The sequence below is a fragment of the Urocampus carinirostris genome, chromosome 17 (assembly GCF_059441175.1).
Source record: "Urocampus carinirostris isolate Australia breed hairy pipefish chromosome 17, RoL_Ucar_1.0, whole genome shotgun sequence".
Classification (NCBI taxonomy): Eukaryota; Metazoa; Chordata; class Actinopteri; order Syngnathiformes; family Syngnathidae; genus Urocampus; species Urocampus carinirostris.
Window position 1 is genome coordinate 31,458,305 of NC_142365.1, and position 24,176 is coordinate 31,482,480.

Sequence of the window (24,176 nt, forward strand, 5' to 3'; positions counted from 1 at the left end):
AGGCTCGCTTGTTTTTAAACCCGCAGAACTTGTCAAAAAGTACTGGGGCGTAAAATGTGCTCCTTGTCCTTTATGTATTTATCTGATTTATACTACCATTATTATAAAAACTTTTATCTTACTACATTCCATATTTGAGGAGATGGGAACTTCAAACGTGCCCGAGAACTTTGGAACACCCCGTATTTCAGCATTGCCTAATATTGTAGTAGCTGAGAATACAAATGATGTATTATAGACCTCTACAATTGTTATGATTATATGAAGGTGCTCACAAATCTGAATCATGTATGGTAAATCCACTTCACCAAATATGAGCCATCAGTTTTAGAAGGTCTCGTTACAATTCCATATAAGGAGACGTGCTTATGCTGCTGGCCCGGGTATGTGAGACGTAATGGTGGTGACATCACACTCAGTACGGGAAGCAGTCATACTACATTTGCACACCAGGGGACGACAAAAGTCAATGAATTAGCACTGTCTTGGGAGTTGGGACGAGGTGATGGGATTTCCGGCTCTTTTTGGAAAACCGACTCATTCGGCTGGGCTCACTAAAAAGAGCCGACACTTTTGGCCTCTCTTTATGACTAATTATTATGTAACATCATGCACAAAATTACTTAAAATTGAGGAAAATAGAGCAGGAAAAGAAAAAGGACAAAATTTAATATTTAAAAAAAAAGAAGAAGATTTTTTTTTAAGGAGGAGTGGGGGGTGATGGGGAAAAAATTAAAAAAAATAAAAGAAGAGATAAAAGGCTATTAAAACAATGAAGCAAAAGAAGAAGAAATTAAAAAGGGGAAATATAAAACAAATGGAAAAAAAAATCAAGAAAATAGGGGATAAAAGGCTGTAAAAAAAGAAATAAAATGAGGGGGGAAATTAAATAACAAGGAAAAAAAGAGAGCCAAGAGGACAAAGCAAGAAAAATGTAAAAAAGAAACTAAAGAAGTCAAGTCAAGTCATGTCATGTTTATTTGTATAGCCCTTAATCACAATGAGTCTCAAAGGGCTGCACAGACCACAGATTATTGCAAAATACAGCCTATTATGACACCATCCCCTGATCTAACACCTACATGAAGGCAAGGAAAAATTCAAAAACCTCAACATGAAGAAAATGAGGAAACCTTTAGAAGGGACTGCACATGAGGTAATCCCCCTTCCAGGATGGCCAGGCTGCAACGGATTTTGTAATACCAAACAATACAAATATATTGTCAGCATGAAATATAGGTAATTCATAAGCTATAGAATATAATTGTGTTCAAGCCTGGATTTAAACCATTTCTGCTGAGGTTGCAGATCGAATCTCAGAGGAAAGAGCATTCCACAGCACCGGGGCCTGAATGAAGAACGGTCTCGAACCTGCGGCTCTCTTCTTACTCTTGGGATCACTAGTAGACCAGCATTTTCAGAGCAAAGGCCCCAGGCCAGAACGTAGGGAGGAATTACATCTGAAAGTTATGACGGAGCAAGTTCATGCATGATTTTGTATAATAACGACTGGACATTAAAATCACATCTTAAGCTAACAGGGAGCCAATGCAGGTTAGCTAAAATCGGGGTAATGTGATCAAACTTTCTTATCTTAGTTCAAAGCTTTAAGAATGGAAAAAATGAGAAAGCAAGAAAGGGGAAACAAAAGAAGCAACAATCAAAAATCCGAAAATGCTGGCTCGTGATTGAAAGGGCGCCTTCTCCCATCGAATGCTTCCAAGAGCCGGCTCTGAAAGCTGCTTCGTTCGCGAACGAAACATCAGTCGTGAGGCGGGGCAAAATATCGTGCCTGAAACGTTTGCTCGATTATGAGGGAAACTTTTTAAAATAAAACGGAAACGGAGCAGTAACGGTAAGCACTGTTAAGTCATTCCCTGTTTACCTTTTAACAAATAAATTTTGTATGCAGTTCAAACGTGAGTCTTGTTTTCCTTTCCTCAGCTCATTTCAGGTTGGGGGTCCGAGACTCTTCTTGACGGGATTTAAAGGAGCAGCTGAGTGTAAACATGGATGATATCTTCACACTCTGTCGCGAGGGCAACTCCGTGGCAGTTCGCCTTTGGTTGGACAACACGGAAAACGACCTTAATTTAGGGTAAGTGCACAAATCGAACCAGAAAAAAAGGCCAACTTGTGTGCTGTACATTTCAAATAGTTTCCATATTGAACATGCTGAGGTCTGCTGTCGAAATGACATCAGCCTACAACCAACAGTGTACTGTATTATAATAATAGCAGCATTCCCTGAAAGGAAGCTCATTCCTTGGCCAGACTAGAGGTGGCTAGAGAAGCCAAAACTTTTACTGTTACTTTGGAATAATATGAGTCAAGTGGAAGTAAAAAGAAGTCATGCGTTTGCTTGAATAAAAGTGAAACAATTACTCAAGTACTGAGTAACTGTAGGAACATCTTATTTATTGATGTTTCTAAAAACTATTCAATCAAATTATCAAAGTCCACCCAATCAAAAACAAAAAACATTTAATTTGAAAATAGATTAAAATAATCAAGGTCAATTCAAGTACTATAATAAACAATATAATAATAATCGTATAAATCCAGTAGCACATTTTAGGGTCCCAGTGTTTAAACATTTAAAAGCCCTATAATGAACACAACACATGTTGTATGTATCTACAGTATAACAGCCTATTATCACAACAATTAAGTTGGATGTACCACATCCTGTGGAGAATGACGTGACTACTCTGATGTAGGATACCGCCTCAAGTTTAACTTCCTGACGATATTAATGAATTATGGAACGTTTAATTGTTTTTTTGATTTAAAGAAATGCAATCAAGAAATCCATTTTTATGTCATTTTTGGGGGGGAGGATTGTAAAAACCAACATAAAAGGTGCATAATGTGCCCTTTATCTGGGCAACAAAAACGTGCAATAAAAAATAAAAAAATAAAATGACAACCCAAAGTAAATAAAATCACATCAATACACTTTAAGTTGGAATTCTGTGCAGTTATTTTTGTCTTTTTACCTTTAGGGTCCGTAGCAGATCACACACAGAAGCTGGTTTGCTATCTGCCTGGTTTGTGACTCTGCGCCTTAAAAGGGGGCAGGGTTTGAGGGAAGAAAATGAGCGAAGGACAATGCGCGTACTTACGTGGAGGGATTTAAGCATCAGGTTTAATGTAGCCTAATCCTGCAGAATAAAAATGCATTTTCTTCTTCAAAAATCTTCTCAAGTAAAAGTAAAAATCATAGTGATTTAAAAGTAGTCCACGACCCTAGTGAGGATAAGTGGCGCAGAAAATGGGTGGGTGGATTTAAAAATACTCACAGAAGTACAAAAAGTTCAAAAACTTAGTCAAGCAAATGTAACGGAGTAATTGTAACTCGTGACAACCCACCTGAGTTGAAATTATGTTATCACCCTGCAACCAACAGTTAATTATAGTAATAGCAGCATTCCCTGAAAGGAAGCCAATTCCTTAGCCAGACCATATAAGTATGTCCACAGCACCATTTCCTGTGCTGCCACAGAAGAGGGTCTGCTCAGTTTAAGCATGCATTCAATCACTGCATCTGGAATGCACTCATGATGAGCCACTGGGGAATATTTCATACTGCTCCTGGATTATTTTTAAAACTCAGAAGAAATCCACAGATTGCATGACATCATTCCAGGGGGCACTTTAGATTCAGAACTTTAAGGGTGCTGAGCACCCAGAGTGTCTGGCTGGTGAAAAAACATTTTAATTTCACTTAGTGATTTTGGATCCATCCATCCATCCATCCATTATTTACACCGCTTATCTTCAGTAGGGTCGTGGGGGTGCCGAAACTCATCTCAGCTATCTTCGGGCAGTGGGCAGGGGACACCCTGAACTGGTACACCCCGTATTTCAGCATTGCCTAATATTGTAGTAGCTGAGAATACAAATGATTTATTATAGACCTCTACAATTGTTATGATTATATGAAGGTGCTCACAAACAACTGACTCGCTCATTCACACCTAGGGACAATTTGGACCGGTCAATTAACCCGACATGCATGTTTTTGGAATGTGGGAGGACACCGGAGTTCCCGGAGGAAACCTACACAAGCAGGGGCGAAGTGGAATGAATGTTCGGTGAATGTGACTGTGTTCTTGACTCAAGCTACCTCTCAGTGACAGACATCCATCCACACGCTTCTTCACATCTAGGGACAAATTTAGAGTCTGCCATGCATGTTTTTGGAATGTGGGAGAAAACCGGAGTAGAGACGCTGCCCTACTTATGAACGAGATAGCTTCCGGACGATTGTTCGTAAGTTAAATTTGTTCGTAAGTTGCTTTAGTGCTAGATTTTGTATGTGTAAGGTTTATATAAGTATGGTTAAGGCTTGTATACGTAACCTGTAAAAAAAATCATTAAATAATATGCTCTATAAAGATAAATAAAGTTGAATTTAACTTTCTTTTGGAAGATGAGCTTTAAGAGGTCCTCCTCCGTGGTAGAGACTGGACGAAAAAAAGCGGTCCAACCATTTTCTCAACCGCATCCAGCTATCTTTTCCCACTTTCATTCCAAAAGAAACAGCTCGCCTCTTCTTTACACTCTACACCAATTATATTGAATGGGTGCACGAGATATTAAACAATGAAAATGTCAAAGTTCTTAGCGCGCTAGAGTTACAATATAGAATATACAATATTATTGCCGGTTGGAACGGCAATAAATCACTGTTGTTAAAAGTGGTTGTTCTATTCCTCTGTGGTGGTTATTGATGTCAGACAGGACGAAAGGAAGACTGAGATCACTGGCGCTCGTTTCTTGGTTTTATTGAAAGGAAGGAAATGACAAGGTGGGATTCTTTGATCCGTTGGTTGGCGGATTGACGGAACTTGACAGGCGGGTGAAGGCTTGGCGGGAATGGTCGCGGACAGGCGTAATCGTAGTGTTGTTGGCCGGGGCTGGAGAAGAAGGGCGTCGTAGTATTCGGAAAAGACTTCAGGAGTCAGACGGGAAGGGCAGGTCATAGGCAATTACAGAAACGGGTCGGCAACGGAGATCAATCAGAAGAAAACAGGGAGCAGGCAAAGAGTCAGAGGTACGGGCTTACTGAGCTGAAGGCAACAGGTAGCGTGAGTACAATCAGACAAAGAGTTACCGGAAGCTGGGGATTTAAATGTACAGGGTGCACCAATCAGCTGTCCTGGCTGTTGGCGCCAAATCCTGAACACAGGTGTTCCCGATCCGGGTGATTGTGACAGAACCCCCCCCTCAAGGGACGGCTCCAGAAGTCCCCCCCCCAAAAAAAATTTAATCCGACAAGAAAGTGCATAACCCGACAGGCAAATGAATAATCCAACAGGCAAAAGTATAATTCGACATGCAGGAACATAATCCGACAGGATGGCCAGTTAGAACTCCTCTGAGCGTACCAATGCTCCATCGTCGTCTTCAGGCGGCGTAGTCGATGATGGACTCGGGGGGAGATGTAGTCAGTGGCCGGACACCCCTAGGCCGACCACGGCGAGGAGCAGGTTGATCTGGAAACTGGCGGTAGAACTCGGAGATGAGCAAGCGATCCAGGATCTGCCAGGAGGAGATCCAGGATCGTTCCTCCGGACCGTATCCCTCCCAGTCCACAAGATATTGGAGACCGCGTCCTCTACGATGAGAGCGGAGCAGACGTCGCACGGTGTAGATAGGGTCACCATCCAGGAAGCAAGGGGCTGGGGGGGGAGGGACTTCAGGTACCAGAGGACTCTGGCGGACAGGCTTAGTGCGGGAAACATGAAACGTCGGGTAAACCCTCTTGGTGCTGGGCAGGCGCAGGCGGACTGCCGATGGACTGGATTTTGTCCACCGGAAACGGTCCCAGGAATCGGGGGGCCAACTTCTTGGACTCCGCCCGGAGTGGAAGGTCCTTGGTGGACAACCATACATGTTGGCCCACCTGGTACGTTGGGGCCGGAATTCTTCTTCGGTTAGCCCCCTTTGAATAACTTTGGACGGCCCGAAGAAGAGCAGCCGTGCATGAGCCCAAGTGCGACGACAGCGACGGGCATTTGCAAGAGCCGACGGACAGGAAACCTCTTCCTCTTGGTTGGTGAACAAGGGTGGCTGGTAGCCATAGACGCACTGTAAGGGAGACATGCCAGTGGAGACATGCCAGTGGAGGAGCAGACAAGGGAGTTGTGTATTCCACTCAGCTGTGGCGCCCAGGAAAGAGGCTCACGGGAAACCAGGCAGCGGAGAGCCGTCTCCAGTTCCTGAGTGAGGCGATCAGACTGTCCATTAGATTGCGGATGGAACCCGGACGAGAGACTGACCGAGGCCCCCAGGAGACGGCAGAACTCTTTCCAAAATCCCCAGGCAAACTGAGGACCTCGGTCAGAAACAATGTCTTTTGGGATTCCATGTAGGCGGAAGACATGCAGCTGGACCACCTGCGCCGTCTCCTTGGCGGACGGATGTTTGGGCAAGGCCACGAAGTGGACCATTTTGCTGAACTGGTCCACAATCGTCAAAATGGTTGTCATCCCTTCCGATGCAGGCAGCCCAGTAACGAAGTCCAAGGAGATATGGGACCAAGGACGGCTGGGGACTGGTAAAGGTTGAAGCAATCCGGCAGGGGGCCGATTCGAAGTCTTCTGCCAGGTTTGGCAAGCCCCGACGTACACCTGAACGTCCTTAGCCAATGAGGGCCACCAGAAACGTCGGGCCAGGAAGTTGCTGGTGCGGGTAGCACCCGGGTGACAGGAGAGGCAAGAATTGTGCCCCCATTGAAGGACCTCCGACCGTAGGGCTTCCAGGATGAATAGCCGCCCCTCTGGACAAGTACTGGGGCTTGCTTGGTCTTGGAGGGCCTCCCTGACGCGGTCCTTGATGTCCCAGGTGAGAGTGGCCAGTAACCGGGACTCAGGAAGAATGGCTGCTGGACCCTGGGAATGATTGTCCTCCTTTTGAAACTGGCGAGAGAGGGCATCTGGCTTGACATTGCGGGACCCGGGGCGGTAGGAAAGGGTGAAGTTGAAACGGGTGAAGAAGAGTGACCAGCGGGATTGTCTCGGGTTCAAACGTTTAGCAGAACGGATGTATTCAAGATTCTTGTGGTCAGTCCAAACTAGGAACGGAACTGGCACCCCTTCCAGCCAGTGGCGCCATTCCTCAAGGGCCAATTTTATTGCTAGCAGCTCATGATCCCCCACGTCATAATTGCGTTCGGCGGGGGTTAAGCGACGTGAAAAGAATGCACAGGGGTGCATCTTTTGATCCTTGGCTGACCTTTGGGAGAGAACAGCCCCAACACCAACGTCCGAGGCATCCACTACTTGGAGGATGGGTGCCATCAAAAATCGAGCCTTGAGGGCAGAGAATGCTTTGTCGGCCGCAGGAGACCATCTGAAAGTTTCCTTGGGGCTAGTGAGAGCCGTCAGGGGACCCGCTACCGTGCTATAGTTCCAAATAAATCGTCGGTAAAAATTGGCGAAACCCAAGAACTGCTGGAGCTTCTTGAGATCCGTGGGGACAGGCCAGGAGGTGACTGCCGACACTTTCGCAGGATCCATCTCCAATCTCCCCTCCGCGATGATATACCCCAGGAATGAAACAGTTTGGGCGTGGAACTCACACTTCTCAGCCTTAACGAAGAGGGAGTTCTCTAGGAGTCGTCGAAGGACAAGTTGGACGTGCTGCGTGTGTTCCTCCAGGGATTTAGAGAAAATCAGAATGTCATCCAGATAGACAAACACAAACTTGTTGAGTACATCACGCAGCACGTCGTTGATAAGGCACTGGAAGACGGCGGGGGCGTTTGTTAGACCAAAAGGCATGACTAAATATTCATAGTGCCCCGTGGGAGTGTTAAAAGCCGTTTTTATTCATTTCCCTCCCTGACACGGACCAGATGATAAGCGTTTCTGAGGTCCAGTTTAGTGAACACTGTGGCCCCTTGCAGCAGTTCAAAGGCGGAGGCGAGCAGTGGTAAAGGGTAGCGATTCTTAACTGTTATATCATTAAGGCCCCTGTAGTCAATGCACGGTCATAAGGAACCATCTTTCTTGCCAACAAAGAAAAAACCAGCTCCAGCCGGGGAAGAGGATGGCCGAATTATTCCGGCTCCCAAGTCCTCCGAGATGTATTCCTCCATGGACTGTCTTTCGGGTACAGAAAGGGAATAGAGACGACCCCGCAGGGGAGTAGAGCCAGGCAGAAGGTCGATAGCGCAGTCATAGGGGCGATGTGGAGGAAGGGAAGTGGCCTTGGCTTTGCTGAAGACTTCCCATAGGTAGTGATAGCAGGCAGGTACCTTGGACACGTCAGGAGGAGACTTGGAAGCCACGGGTCGGTCGGGGTGATATGCAGAACGTAGACAGGTTTGATGGCACTCGACGCCCCATTCCATGACAGTCCCCGAACGCCAATCAAAGTGAGGGTTGTGCCGTACCAGCCATGGATGGCCCAAAACGAGTGGTTGGCCAGGGGATGGGAGCAGGTGGAACCGAATTTGCTCTCTATGATTGCCAGAAAGTCTCATCTCCATTGGTTCGGTAACATGGGTAACTGTGCCCAGAAGACGGCCATCTAGTGCTCGGGCGGTGATAGGAGTAGCGAGGGAATTTAATGGAATCTTGAGTTTGTGGGTGAGGGAGAGGTCCAAAATGTTAGCTTCGGCCCCGGAATCCACTAGCGCGGAAAGTCTCTGTGGGGAACCAGCAATCAAGAGATGCATTTCGAGGGAGTTACCGGAAGCTGGGGATTTAAATGTACAGGGTGCACCAATCAGCTGTCCTGGCTGTTGGCGCCAAATCCTGAACACAGGTGTTCCCGATCTGGGTGATTGTGACAATTGATATTTGTTTTGATGAAAAAACCAGCTCCAGCCGGGGAAGAGGATGGCCGAATTATTCCGGCTCCCAAGTCCTCCGAGATGTATTCCTCCATGAACTGTCTTTCGGGTACAGAAAGGGAATAGAGACGACCCCGCAGGGGAGTAGAGCCAGGCAGAAGGTCGATAGCGCAGTCATAGGGGCGATGTGGAGGAAGGGAAGTGGCCTTGGCTTTGCTGAAGACTTCCCGTAGGTAGTGATAGCAGGCAGGTACCTTGGACACGTCAGGAGGAGACTTGGAAGCCACGGGTCGGTCGGGGTGATATGCAGAACGTAGACAGGTTTGATGGCACTCGACGCCCCATTCCATGACAGTCCCCGAACGCCAATCAAAGTGAGGGTTGTGCCGTACCAGCCATGGATGGCCCAAAACGAGTGGTTGGCCAGGGGATGGGAGCAGGTGGAACCGAATTTGCTCTCTATGATTGCCAGAAAGTCTCATCTCCATTGGTTCGGTAACATGGGTAACTGTGCCCAGAAGACGGCCATCTAGTGCTCGGGCGGTGATAGGAGTAGCGAGGGAATTTAATGGAATCTTGAGTTTGTGGGTGAGGGAGAGGTCCAAAATGTTAGCTTCGGCCCCGGAATCCACTAGCGCGGAAAGTCTCTGTGGGGAACCAGCAATCAAGAGATGCATTTCGAGGGAGTTACCGGAAGCTGGGGATTTAAATGTACAGGGTGCACCAATCAGCTGTCCTGGCTGTTGGCGCCAAATCCTGAACACAGGTGTTCCCGATCTGGGTGATTGTGACAATTGATATTTGTTTTAACTCAACTGCTTATTCAACTGCTGTGCGCACAAGTGCTCTTCTTGCACAAGGACACTTTGAGGTTTTAATTCGGATGAGCCTGCGTCATATTTATTCCAAAACTAGAACTCCAGCTCCTGAGGTACTGCCGCTCTTTTCGGATAAGCGACCAGAGGCGGAGTCATTGAAACAGAAAGAATAACGCTAGAGCGGAGTAAACAGTGGAAGCTCTGTTAACTCCTGTCAGTTGTAGAAAAGCGTCTGTGTGATTAAGAGACAACGTTAAAAGTGTAGTTAACTTGTTTTAGGGAAGCACATTCAGGTGGAGACTGATATATTAGCTCATTTGTTCGTTTTTCAAGTGTGGGTTTGGGATCGACACAAAGCATAAAAAGTATGCTTAAGTGGAAGGCTGACTGATTAGCTTAACTTACCATAACATTAGTTCATCAATCTGGTTCTAAAACAGGAGTGCCCACACTTTTCAATTTGCGAGCTCTGTTGATATTTAGATACATTTATTGCTTTAAGTTAATTTAAGTATTGTTGGCTGTATGAATAAGTTATTTAGGTTTTTCAAAAAATCTAAACCAAACACACACGCATAATAGAAAAAAAACAACTTAATTTTTTTTTTTTTTTAAAGTCAACTAAGTTAACTGCATCCTTTGTGAAATGCGTGATTCATGTAATAACGTATATCGTCTTATGATACCAACCAGCCTGCATGCACAGTTGGAATAAACAGTATGACTAGATATAATACAGCAAGGTTAGGAAGTCTTTATTATGCACATATGTACAAAGGCTCAACATGTATCCCTTACAGTGTGATGGTTGCATTTGCTCATTATTGATAAAATATTATACAAAAACACTACAAGATAAATAGTCAGAGTCAAAACTAGAGGTCGACAGAATATCAGGCAGCCCCCATTATCGGGACTGATATTTGGGAATTTGACGGAAATTAGTATCTGTTTTTTTTTGCCAATTATTATTATTAAGTGACAGATGCAGCCAACTGAGACTCTGTCTGTCTTGCTCCTTTCAAAAAGTCTTCCGTCCACTCCCCTCCCTGCTACCCACCCCGCGCCCTCTGATTGGATAAGCGACAGGAGCAGTAGGTCTGCTAACTCGCCCTGACATGCCTGTGTAGGTGATATAAAAGCATGTTTGCGATTAAGAGATATAATAACGTAAAATGTGTAGTTAAGTTGTTTTAGAGAGGAACGCTCAGGTGGAGACAGATATATTAGCTCTTACACAAGTTCGTCAATCAGGCGTGTGTGATTGTGATTTAAGAGAGAGCAGAAAAAGCATGCTAAAATGGAAGTGGCTCCCTCGACGGTGGACCTAATTCTGGCGCTTCGCGTCCTCACCGAGCGCTTCCGTGAATTTGATGTGGCGTACATCGACTTCAAGAAGGTGTTCAACTCTGTTAATAGGGACACTCTGTAGAGGGTGTTACAGCTGCGCGGGATCCCCATGCGGCTCCTCCAACTCATCTCCGCCCTGTATTTGGGTACAGAGAGTGCTGTGAGGGTTGCGAGTATGCTTTCCTGTTACTTCCCGGTTGACTCCGGGGTGAGACAGGTCTATGTGCTAGCCCCAACCCTCTTCAGCGCTTCCATGTACCAAATTATCGGGCCGTGGTGGGGCGGGGAGACTGCGGAGTGCCGTTTGGTGAAGAACGTATCACAGATCTGGACTTTGCTGATGACGCATTGATATTCGTGGAAACCCAGGCAGCCTTGTTTGGGGCACTCCTGACGCTGAGTAAGGAGGCGAAGCTACTGGGATTGCGTGTCCCCTGGATGAAGACTAAAGTCCAGGTCTTCGGCGAATTGTTGGACGCTGCTGTCAATTCTTTGTCTGTGGCTGGTGAGAGCGTGGAGATAGTAGAAAAATTCACCTACATTGGGAGCGTAGTTTACTAGTCCACTTCGTGCGAGTTTGCTCGTCGACTTGGCATCTCACGGATGAACTCGCGGAACAAGACCGTGCTGCGCTCCCCTTATCTGAGCACTGGGACAAAAGTCTGCATGTTCAGGTCCTTGGTGTTATCGACCTTGCTTTTTTCTTGTGTAGTCTGGTCACTCACGAGGGCCTGAGGCGTCGACTGAACTTAGTGATAAGGTCCGTTTCTATGAACATGTGGTGTGGTTATCGTTTTTTTAAATCGACCATACAATCAGATCCTCAAATCATCAAAGTCTATCTGAAAACACTAAATTACAAATATGTGTTGTCAGTTTTTTAGGGTGAACCCTAGTTGGATTAAAAAATACATTTATGTAAGGCTACAGCAATATACACTGAGCATACAGTGTATACATCATATAATTGTGTAATCTAATGTTTACAAATGGGAAATTACACTCCTGAATAGTGTCGAATGATACAAAATCAGGGCAGCATGGCAGCGCAGTGGTTCTGAGGTCATGAGATCGACCCTTCCTGTGTGGAGTTTGCATGTTCTCCCCGTGCTTGTGTGGGTTTCCTCCGGGCACTCCGGTTTCCTCCCACATTCGAAAAACATGCATGTCAGGTTAATTGGCCGGTCCAAATTGTCCCTAGGTGTGATTGAGCGAGTCAGTTGTCTGTCTCTGTGTGCCCAGGCTCCGTCTTTTTTATGTTTCCCAGAATAAAGTGCGATTGCATCTCCACTACACTACGGTGCAGTGACATACTCATTGGCAGTGTTTTGTTTACATTCAGCCTCAATGCAGTGCACTAAGCACAGAGGATAAGCATCGAGTATGAAGTGTAGATCCGAAATGTAGCAGATTTTCAAGTGACCCCCATGAAAAAATATCCAACAGGGATGCGGAGACAGTCAAGGTGAGACGGGTAAAGAAACAAACAAGTCTCTTCCCGAAAGCTAAAACGAGGAGTGGAGTTTGAGGAGTCGTACATAGTGCTTAGCCTCACTTTGACCACAAAAGGATACGGCAAAAATCAGTTTGCTTGCTATGTTAAAAATGTTGGCAGCAGAGAGCAGGAAGCCAAATTAATTATACTATCACTTCAAGACATTACAACCCAACCACGCTAATAAGACGCTTACGTTTTTTTTTTTTTTTTGCGTGAAAATGTGCCCAAAAGGCGCAGATTTGGCATGGACGAAGGTGACGTGTAAGCAACAATATTAAGCAATCATGTTTGGTTTCTATCAATATTGTGAGATCAGTAAAAAAAAGGATGGAGGACACAAGAGGATTTCTTTCTTTTGAGCAGGGGGCATGACAAAATATAATCGAGAATCACTGCTGTAGTCAGGTCAAGTCACATTTATTTGTAAAGGCCTTAATCACAAAATGTCTCAAAGTACTGCACAGGTTACAATTACACCATCCCTTGATCTTAAACCAACATTTGGGCAAGTAAAACTCAAAACCTCAGCATGAGGAAAATAAGAAACCTTGAAAAGGGGCCTCACAAGTGGTAATCCCTCTTCCAGGATGACCAGGCAGCAATAGATGGAGCATTGGATAGCAGTACACAAAACATAGTGAACATCAATAAAAAAAAACGTGTAAGCCTGTAAAATTGTCAAAAAAAATACCTGACAGCAACGAAAACTTGGGCCTGTAAAATGGTCCAAAAAGACCATGACAGCAATGATGCAGCTTCCCATCTATAAACCAAGAACAAACTCATTAGCAGCAGTAGAACAGTAAATACTTGTAAAAAAAAATACCGTGTGTCCATTTGTGAAGTACCTTAAGTGCAGAGTCTGTAACAAAAGTACTTAACAATTACTCAACTGGTTTTACCAAAAGGCGTTTGTTGTTTCTAACGTTTTAACGACTGAAGTTTGTTCTTGGGTCTTCATGCAATTAATTTCTAATATTTTTGTCAGGCACAGTCTGGCATAAGCTCTCTTTTATATCGAATATATTGTCATCAAAACCGTATTGGCTGATTATTACCTGAGTCATACAGAGGCGAGTCAGACTCGGTTTCCTTTAACCTTCTGACGTGCTTTCTCTTTAAATGTGCATTACTGAGGTACTGACATAATACGCACTGTTGTCTTTTTATTCACCGTACCCAGGCTAAACTGCTCCCATACTTGAATTTTTGCATACCTAATGTTGACGCTGTAATTTTTGTACATTAACGCTCGAGATGGAGCGACTATCAGCCAAGATTATATTCATGTACAGACCAATTACACTCACTCACCATTATCATTAAGTGCCTGGAAAAACTTATCCTTCACTCTATCCTCCCAGTGGTTGGATCTGTGCTAGATTAATTCCAGTTTGTCTGTAAGCCAGGCGGGGAACAGTGGGTGTCTCAACATGTCTCCCCCACCCACTTTTTCAACACCTCGAGTCACCTGGCAGTTTTGCATCCATCCTGTTCAGTCACTTTATCCATTATAACCACCAACACTGGAGCCCCACAAGGATGTGTACTCAACCCCTTTCTGTTCACCCTCTAGTCTAAACAATTTACTGCACAAGCCCCACCCCTGTTACTACATACCTAAAATACTCTGACAACACTGCCATTCTCATCCCTCAAGGACAATAACTTTGTAACATACATAATTGTTGCAGCCCTATCTTCTACCATTTTAAAAAAGGCTTTGCTCTCTCTAGGGATGACCACGGCTTCAGTCCCCTTCACTGGGCATGTCGGGAGGGGCGGGGTGGTGTAGTGGACATGCTCATAATGAGGGGAGCCCGCATCAACGTCATGAACCGCGGTGACGACACCCCTTTGCATCTGGCGTCTAGCCACGGACACACGGACATCGTGGCTAAGGTAGGACTTCTTTACAAGAGCATTTAAACCATGTAATTAGTGTAAAGTGACATCACCGTTTTCATGTTGCACAGCTGATTCAGTGCAAGGCGGACCCCAACACGGTCAACGAACACGGAAACACACCGCTGCATTATGCATGCTTTTGGGGGCAGGAGACGGTAGCACAGGTACTGCACTCTACATTCAACATTATAGCTTAAAATGGTCAAAGCACCTCTTCATAAATACCACCATGGCCGATGCCAGTGATAACTATAGTAGAAAATTAAACTGTCAGTACGGACGCTGCTTTACTTACGAACGGACAATCATTCATAAGTTGAATTTGTTCATAAGTTGCTTCAGTGCTATATTTGGTACGTTTAAGGTTTATATAAGAATGTTTAAGGCTTCTATAAGTCACCTGTATTGTTTTTTACTAAAAAATAATCATTTCATAAAATAATATCCTCTATAAAGATAAATAAAGTTGAGTTTAACTTATTTTTGGAAGATGCGTTTCAAGAGGTCCTCCTCAGTGGTAAAAAGTGGCCGAAAAAAAGCGTTCTCACTATTTTCTCAACCGCATCAAGATTTCTTATTCCTTTTTCGTTTTAAAAGAAATGGCTCGCCTCTTCTTTCCACTTTACAGCAACCATATTGAATGGATGCACAAGATATTAAACAATAAAAATGTCAAAGTTCTTAGCGCGCTGGAGATAGTATAGACATAGACAGCATAAAATGTTTACACACGAACTAGGAAGAGGAAGACGATTTTTTTTACTTCCGGGTGGATCCTGGGTGACCTCTCACAGTGCCACTCGCCGGTAGCTGTTAGATAGAAGCACTAAAGTAATATCCTGTACTCGGAAAAACCTGCACACCATACAAAATCTTACTTATAGCATATTTTTTGACATCACAATTTTTTCATTTTCGTATCTACCGTCTTACGTAAGTCGAATGCTTGTAAGTAGGAGAGCATCTGCAATAATATGCAATTTTTAAGAAAAAAAAATATAATGGGATTTAAAGTTCTTTTTTGGGAGAGGGCATTAATATGTACATTGCTGTGAAAAAGTATTTGCCCCCTTCCTGATTTCTGTGTTTTTTTTTGCTTTAACCTCTGGTAAGTGTTACGGGATGTCGGACTCACCCTGATGCAGGACACAAGGACACGTACAACGGGGAAATGCTCAAACCCTAGTAACGGGCTTTTTTTTAGAAACAACAAAAACTTCACTAGATGTAATGGAGAATGGAACCAGGACTGCTGAGGTGTAGGGATTTGAGAGGGACACTTTAGGGGATCTTGGGGTGGCAAAAAACATGAAACAAGAGGTTTGGAGTGGCAGGTCTTGGAGTGGATAATCTTGAAACTGAAGACAAAAGTCTTGGGGTCAGAAGCGTGTTGTTTTAGGTAGTGAAAGTCTGTATGAGAGCACCTGGGGAGCACCTGGGGAGAGAAATTGTGAGGGGGACTGGAAAAGGGCAATGCCATCTCTTGGAGAAAGAGAGTAAATGCATGCGCCAAATCATGACAGTAAAAGACCACCATCTATTTACTTTGGGTTTTTAATGGATTGGAGAAGCTTGCCATTAAGAAACTAGGACCATCATTAAAAGGTCAAAAAGTTTATGTTAACAACAATCTCATCAAAATGAATGCTGAAATTGTTCAAAAGGCATGTCAAATTAATAAAAACTGGACCGTAAGACCAGAGGTGGGTAGTGATAGAGTACATTTACTCCATTACATTTACTTAAGTAAGTTTTGGGAAATATTGTACTTCTAGGAGTATTTTTAAATCCCTATACATTTACTTTTACTTGAGTAAGTTTTTGAGTAAACAACAATACTTTTATTCTGCTACATTTACATTGAAGTCGTTACTTTGTTACTTAATAAATCTCCTCGTAAGTAAGCGTCTATCTGACTCCTCTAAGGCGCATTATTCTGACGCAGAACTCCGCCAGGCTTGACCATGTTTAACCAATCAAATGTAGCAGCCTCGTCACGAGACTATATTCAACTTCAGCGGGTGAAATTTTCTTAACAGATCAAAAATGTCGCTACCGACTATGAAAACACAGAAAAGGAGGAAAACCCCTTGCCTCACATAAAAAGCATTTTCCCCTTAAAAAGGGTGTCAACCACCAGCAACAATATGCAATGTCTCCTTTGTTCGAGCTCATGGGCTAACTTGATGTTCTACTTGCAGATCCTGTTAAGATAAGTATTGGGGCTGTAAATGTGCTGCTTGGAGCTACGTGTGCGTAATTTATTTATTTATTTTATACTATTTATATTTCATTGTTTATTAAAGCACTTTAATTTATGCTGATTATTTTAATTTACTTTTAAATAAAATGTTTTTTTGTCGATTGGATGGACCATGATCATTTGATGATCTAATTTAATGAGTTTAATGCTACCCTGGCTAGTGTCCTTGAATCAGTAGCGCCCATACGGCTTAAATCACAACCTAAAAGACGCACGCCTTGGTTTACTGATGAAACTAGATCGCTTAAACAAGAATGCAGGAAATCTGAAAGAAAATGGCGCGCTACCAAGCTTGAGGTTTTCCGTCAAACCTGGTGTGACAACTTGTCACAGTAAAAAGCAGCACTTCCCTCTGCAAAATCAGCCTATTTTTTGAAGGTGATTGGGGCACAAAAGGATAACGCCGAAATCCTTTTCAACACTGTAGCATCGCTAATGAGCCAACAGATTATCCCAGATAGTTCTACCCATCCAGCCCATGACTCTATGGTCTTCTATAATAAGAAGATTCAACACATACGGGAAGAAATTTCTAAAGACAGTGTTATTACATCACATATTAAAGGACTGAAATCTATAGATGCGCGACATCTGGCTTTGATGTCCAGGGAATTTTTCCCGATTTAGGTATCTGTCACTCTATAATCTTAAACAGGTGGTGAATACGGCCAAACCGACTACTTGCCTGTTTGACCCGCTTCCGGGTTCGCTGATTAAATGCCTTTTTTGGGTCCTTGAACCTTCAGTTCTAAATATTATAAACATATCACTCTCCTCAGGTGTAGTTCCAGCAGCTTTTAAGTCCGCTGTTATTAAACCTACACTAAAACAACCCAACCATGATCCAGAAATCTAATGTAATTATAGACCTGTGTCTAACCTACCGTTTCTTTCTAAAGTACTTGAAAAAGTTGTGGCACAGCAGCTGAATTATTTTATATCCGAGAACAATCTTTTTGAATCCATGCAATCAGGGATCAGGGCTAACCACTCTACTGAGACAGCCCTAATTAAGGTAACCAATGATCTTCTACTGGCAATGGACTCCGGCGCCTTCATCACTCTTGCTGCTGCTGGACCTTAGTGCTGCCTTTGACACTGTGGACCATAATATCTTACTAGAACGGTTGGAAAAATGGATTGGTCTCTCAGGAACCGTCCTCTTATGGTTCAGATCCTACCTCTCAGATAAGAACGCACTGTGTTAAATATGGTGAAAAGACATCTGCGCCCTTTAATGTTACTTGTGGTGTTCCGCAGAGTTCAGTACTTGGCCCCCTTCTTTTCAGCATTTACATGCTTTCATTAGGTGATACCATTCGCAAGTATAATATCAGTTTCCATTGCTACGCAGATGACACTCAACTATATCTTCCAATGGAGGAATCTGCCACACTAAACTATGGAATTTTGGAGGCCTGCCTCACTGAGATAAAAGAATGGATGTCACTCAACTTCTTGCGCCTTAACTCTGAAAATACCGAAATGTTAGTTATTGGTCCATCTAAATGCCGTGACTTGTTCTCAAAAACTGCTCTGAACATTGACAAATGTAATATCATCCAGAGTGACTCAGTCAAAAATTTAAGCGTCATATTTCACCCCGATCTGTCCCTTCAAACAAATGTGAAGAATATTACTAGAACAGCTTTCTTCCATCTTTGCAACATTGCTAAAATTCGTCCTATGCTGTCTCAGTCAGATGCAGAGATTCTAATTCACGCGCTTGTTACTTCCCATCACGATTACTGCAATGCACTACTCTCCGGTCTCCCGAAGTCCAAAATCAAGAGCCTTCAGCTAGTACAAAATGCTGCAGCGAGGCTTTTAACTAAGACAAGAAAGTTTGATCACAGTACCCCGATTTTAGCTAACCTGCATTAGCTCCCTGTTAGCTTAAGATGTGATTTTAAGGTTCTGTTGATATTATACAAAATCATGCATGGACTTGCTCCCTCATATCTTTAAGATTTAATTTCCCCCTATGTTCTGGTCCGGGGCCTTCGCTCTGAAAACTCTACTAGTGATCCCTAGAGCCAAGAAAAGATCCGCAGGTTTGAGAGCATTCTCCATCCGGGCCCTGGTGCTGTGGAATGCTCTTCCCGCTGAGATTCGATCTGCAACCTCAGTGGAAATGTTTAAATTTAAGCTTAAAACACACTTCTACTCTATAGCATATGAATAACCTATATTTTACGTTGATAATATGTGTATTATTTGCCCTTATGTAAGTTTTAGATAAGGGGATGGAGTCATAATAGTTTGTAGTTTGCAATAGTCTTTGATCTGTGCAGCCCTTTGAGACTCTTTGTGATTAAGGGCTATTCAAATAAACATGACTTGACATGACTTGATTGGTTGCTTTAAAAAAATATATCAATAAATAGGATGTTGCTACAGTTACTCAGTAAGTCAAGTCATGTTTATTTGTATATCCCTTACTCACAAAGCTGCACAGACCAGACTATTGCAAACTACAGACTATTTTCACACCATCTGATCTAAAACCTACATGAGCACGACACTTGAGTAATTATTTACTTAAGTAAGTATTTGGATGACTACTTTTACTTCTCCTTGAGTAATATGATTCTGAAGTAACAGTACTTTTACTTGAGTAAAATCTTTGGCTACTCTACCCTCCTTTGCGTGAAACAGCACATAAGAAAAGGTAAGAAAGGTTTTTGTTGAAACAAAAGAAAGTCTCAAATTAAAACACGTTTGATCAAGAGGTTTAAGGACCTGCACACACTCAAACAACTGAACACGGTTCAAGTTTTGTGTTCAAGGATGTACCGTTCTCGGTTGTATCCTTGTATTTGTTCTCAGATAAAGGTTGTGCTCACTGGGGTACCTTGGTGAATATGAGACTCCATTGTACTGTTGTTCGACAATAAGAAGATGGATGGGGCGGAAACTCTGAAACTTTTTTTGGTTTGAACAAATTTATTGACACTAAAAACAGAAAACAATCATGACAATCTCAACAGCAATTAAGCACATTCACAATATTATATTCCAATATTACGTTTTTAACAGCAAACACAAAGTGAGGTTTGAACAAACCTTCTCGAAAATCAAACATATTCACAATTTCATTATATAACATCTTTGTTAGTGTCAATAGATCCGTCCAGGCCAAAGTCGATTGTCCTCGGTCTGAACAAATCCACTGACCCCAACAGCAGCAAAACACAGCCATCAAGCATATTCACATTTTTTTTATATTTGACAATATGACGTGACGATATGACGTTTTAACATTTTGTAGAATGTATGTTATTGAAAAATGTAAAGGTTATTTTGGGAACAGGTCTCTTATAAGCCTTTGGCTTCAACCTGTCATTGTCATGGTTCAGCACATGGGGACCCTCCCCTTTCCTGGAGATGGTAGCATCACCCCATTTTCCAACCACCCTCTCAACTATCCTGCCTTGGTTCTCCCCATCAACTTCTACCATAAACACATTTCGGGCTCCCATCTTACGTTGTTGATTTGTTTTGAGTTCTGCCCAAGTTACCCACCTGCCAAGACGACAAGCTTCTCCTTGCAGACCTTCAACAGTTTCCTCCTCGTCCCAAGATCTTCCACTTTAACCATCTTTTTAAGGGTACTCTCTAGTCCCTCTTTTAAGATTATCGCCACCCTAAAACCCCCTCTCAAGTTTCCCTCTCAAGTCTCCCTCTCAAGTTTTCTCTCCTCAGCAGTCCCGGTTCCACACTCCCTTCTCGCTATTAAAATTCACGTTTTTTATGTTGTTGTTAAATGAACACCCCCCTGTTGTGGTTAGATCACATCCCATTTGTTACTTCTCCTTGTGTCCTGCATTTGGGGTCTGCCCGACACCTCGTGAACGTCATCCCATTTTTCATTTAAGGTGATTTGTTCATTTTGTGGAATAATGTTGGTTGCAACATAATTGAAAAGAAAAAAATCAAAAGTAAATGCTTTTACTGCACCGTTGACTAGAACTAATGGAAATATTGAATAGACAGTGTGTATATTTTTTACATTTGCTCTTACATGCCTTTGAAATGTTACATTTAGCCTTAATGTCTCTAACTAAATATGTGTTTAGGATCTGGTGTTGAGCGGCGCGCAGGTTTGCGTGTGTAATAGATATGGTCAGACGCCGTTGGATAAAGCCAAGCCTCACCTCAGGCAACTACTTCAAGGTCAAAAACCTTTATTATTTGATTAAATGTAGTTTTGATTATTTTTAATTGAAGGAAATATTGTCTGTTTGACTGATACAGAGAAGGCAGAAAAACTGGGCCAGAGTTTGACAAAAGTCCCCTACAAGGAAACCTTCTGGAAGGGCACCATGAGAACCAGGCCACGTCAGTGAGCACACAATTGAGCTATGGCAAAGCTTCGCCCACTTAACTCATTCGTACAAACATTCAACATTGTGTAAAAAACGCTATGGCAAGTGTCAAGAAGGAGACAGTTGGTAGGAGGCAATTGATGCCAGAAGGATCACATATCAACTTAAAGTCACCAAAAGGGCCTGAATTATGCATTGCAGGCTTATAGTGCACTGTAAAAATGATTTTCTCGTTGAGAATGTTGATGAACAGCTTCAGCTTCAGGTAAAAATGTACAGGTCACAAACTAAACATTGTCATCACCATCTTAAACGACAAGATAGATAATCAGCGTTGTTTACCTTCAACTAATTAACCTACCTTGACGTGACTTGTATGCTACTAGCTTTTATTGATCTAAACCTAGCTTAATTTTTTTTGTTAGCCTAGCTACATTTTTTTCTGCTAAAGCAGAGTTCAATAATATAATGGACTTTATCTAAATATCTGTTTATATACACGAACAAGTTCGATGTCATTGATCTGACACATCATTGGGATTAAATCCAAAGGAAACTGGGTTACTGCTTCATTCCATTATGTGGACTAGCTGCGGGGGATGTGATTCTAATCTCAAAGTTAACTGTACTATGACTACAGGTAGAGTCCTTTGGACAACAGCTAACAATCATGATTACCAACTTACAAAAACTAGCACATAACAGCCCACTGAACGCCTAATAAACCAAGTGACTTGATGTACAATGCAGCCAGCAGAGAATGTCCGAGTGTATTAGCTTGGCTAAGCGCACTGTGATTGGCTCATCGCCTTTGAGCCATAGGTCAATTCACATGTATGCGTCTTTCTTTGAAAATATTTTCGTTTTTTTTTTGTTTGTGTATTTTTTGCCTATAGGTAACGGGACCCTCAACAAGCAGGCTGGCATTGATTATAAACAACTTTCACTGCTGGCCAAAATCAATGAAAACCACTCAGGAGAGGTTTGTGCTGCTACGCACGTGCGTGTTGTCTTAAAATATTCAGGTTGTTCGGTTTTGCAGTGTTTAAGGGTCACAATAAACTTTATTATCATTGTATTGCTACAACAAGATTACCATTGCACTCCAGGTGGCAAAAATATACAACATAGAGACTCATAAATAAAACAAATATCAAGTGTTCATCTTTAATGTATTCATATAGGAAATAAAAACTATACACAACCGGGATATTGCACTTTGAACTGGGATATTCCACTTCAAACTGTAACAACTCTACATGACAACTGCAAAATATCCCATTTTCACAAAAATAATGAAAATTAGGTCAAGCATAAATAAACAGTACAATGTAAAACATTTAGCAGTAAAAAAATAGAATAAAGTAAAATACCTCTTCTATAATAAAATATTTATCGTGCAAACAAAATACATCTTCATTTTAGGGCAAAAAATAGCTGATAGATATATATATTTTTTTTTATATGTACGCCGATAGAGATTCTTAAATCAGATCTTAAAAAATATAACATCAGCCAATCAATTTTCTCTTGTTGCCATTTACCTGCACTGGTTATGTTTAATTGACTATTTTTGTAAAGGGACAATTTTATACAATTGGTTTTGAAACACGCAAAATACTCAAATACATTTATATACAAATGAAAACTTTAATTCAAAGGAATAGCAAACTACTATCTCATTTTGTAAGCACTGAATGTGATCATTCGCATGGAATAACTCAATGCAATATGGCGACTTCAGAAGTGTTTAACTGCATGAAATTTCGAGTTGGCTAAAATCAACCCTCTTCTTCACAAATAAACTGAACATTTGGGTTTGCTTAGGGCTCAGTCCCTCAAATCAAGTTAAATCGTCGGGCTCAGACTGGTTCGGGCTTTTATACCCCCGGGTCGGGTTGGGCTGGACTTTTTTAGGCCCGATCTTACTTTTACCTTAAACAACGCATCAGTGATACCTATTTTAAGTCAAATACCATCAGGATGATATGTTGATTCAAATGTTCTCTGGTGGATAAATGGTGTCCAGCTAATACAGATAAATTGGGGTTGCTTTGCAAGTGGTGACACTATTTGACATCCAGTGGAAATATTTACAACATGAGGCGTCTAATTTTTTCTCTAGGGCTTCTCTCAGCATTGTCTCGCAGGCCGGATGAAATCTGTTGGTGGTCATGATCAGGCCCACGGGCTGTAGTTTGTCCACCACTGTATTAGAGGCTCTCTACAACTGTTTGTGTTTGTGTATTTGATAGAGTCTGCAGGGTCGCTGGCAGGGAGAGAATGTGGTGGTGAAAGTGTTGCTAGTAAGAGAGTGGAGCACCAGGAAGAGCAGAGACTTCAGCGATGAGCATCCCAAACTACGGTATTTGCTAAAATGCCAAATATCAATGGCATTAATTGGACTTGTCAAAAATCTGTTGATTCCTATTTCAAAAAAACTAAAATAAACACCAGTGTTGGGCATGTTACTTTCAAAAGTAATTAGTTATAGTTACTCACTACTTCTCCAATAGAGCAACTGAGTTAGTAACTAAATTACTTAACAGTAAAAGTAACTAGTTACCAGGTAAGTACCTGTTTCCGTTACTTTGAAAATAAGTTGTTGTATGTCAAAGAATTTGAATTTTTGGGGGGGGCAAATACAAAACACCGTGGTGACTTTTTTGATTGGAGTTTACTTGTAGAGATGGGAAACCTGACTATTTTTAGAGAACCACCTTTTTCGGCCCAGCTCACTAATAAGAGCTGGTTGTTTCAAGTCCTAAATAGCTCTTCAGGTTGTTTTTGTTGCTTTGATCCCTAAATTTCCAAATATTTTGTTACATTATACAAGGAATTACATTAAAAGTGGGAAAAATAAAGACAAAAATGGAAAAAAAGACAGAAAAACAAAAATAAAAAAAGGAAGAACGAGATAAAAGAAGAAATTCATCTTTTACTGTGGCTGCTAGCTGATATCAGTTGTACAGCTGTCAGTCGTATAATTATTGTGTACCCTTCCTTAGTTAGTAACTAGTGTCGGCATGTACAGTATATTGATTTTTGATGTAGTAGTGTCAAAACCTGGTCTCTTCCCTCTCACTTTGTCATGTGCGCATGTGTTAGGAGAGCTTAAGATCAGTTGCATGGCTCAGTATGTGTGCAGGATGATTTAAATGTACGGACTTCTGAATTTTAGTCAGTACAGTGACATTTAGTTTCG

At 42.4% G+C, this 24,176-nt stretch overlaps 1 protein-coding gene across 1 annotated transcript in view; it reads left to right on the top strand.

Moving 5' to 3' along the window:
* The first annotated feature begins 1,730 nt into the window (after positions 1–1,730).
* The window catches only part of LOC148349790 (scaffold protein ILK-like), a 33,385-nt gene continuing 10,939 nt past the window's right edge, over positions 1,731–24,176 (top strand). The window contains exons 1-8 of the mRNA XM_088320707.1: positions 1,731–1,855; positions 1,945–2,098; positions 14,209–14,374; positions 14,449–14,544; positions 20,723–20,819; positions 20,901–20,984; positions 21,868–21,953; positions 23,227–23,336. Of these exons, the coding sequence (XP_088176833.1) occupies positions 2,010–2,098; positions 14,209–14,374; positions 14,449–14,544; positions 20,723–20,819; positions 20,901–20,984; positions 21,868–21,953; positions 23,227–23,336 (728 nt within the window). The 5' untranslated portion in view covers positions 1,731–1,855; positions 1,945–2,009. The remainder of the gene's footprint in view (positions 1,856–1,944; positions 2,099–14,208; positions 14,375–14,448; positions 14,545–20,722; positions 20,820–20,900; positions 20,985–21,867; positions 21,954–23,226; positions 23,337–24,176) is intronic.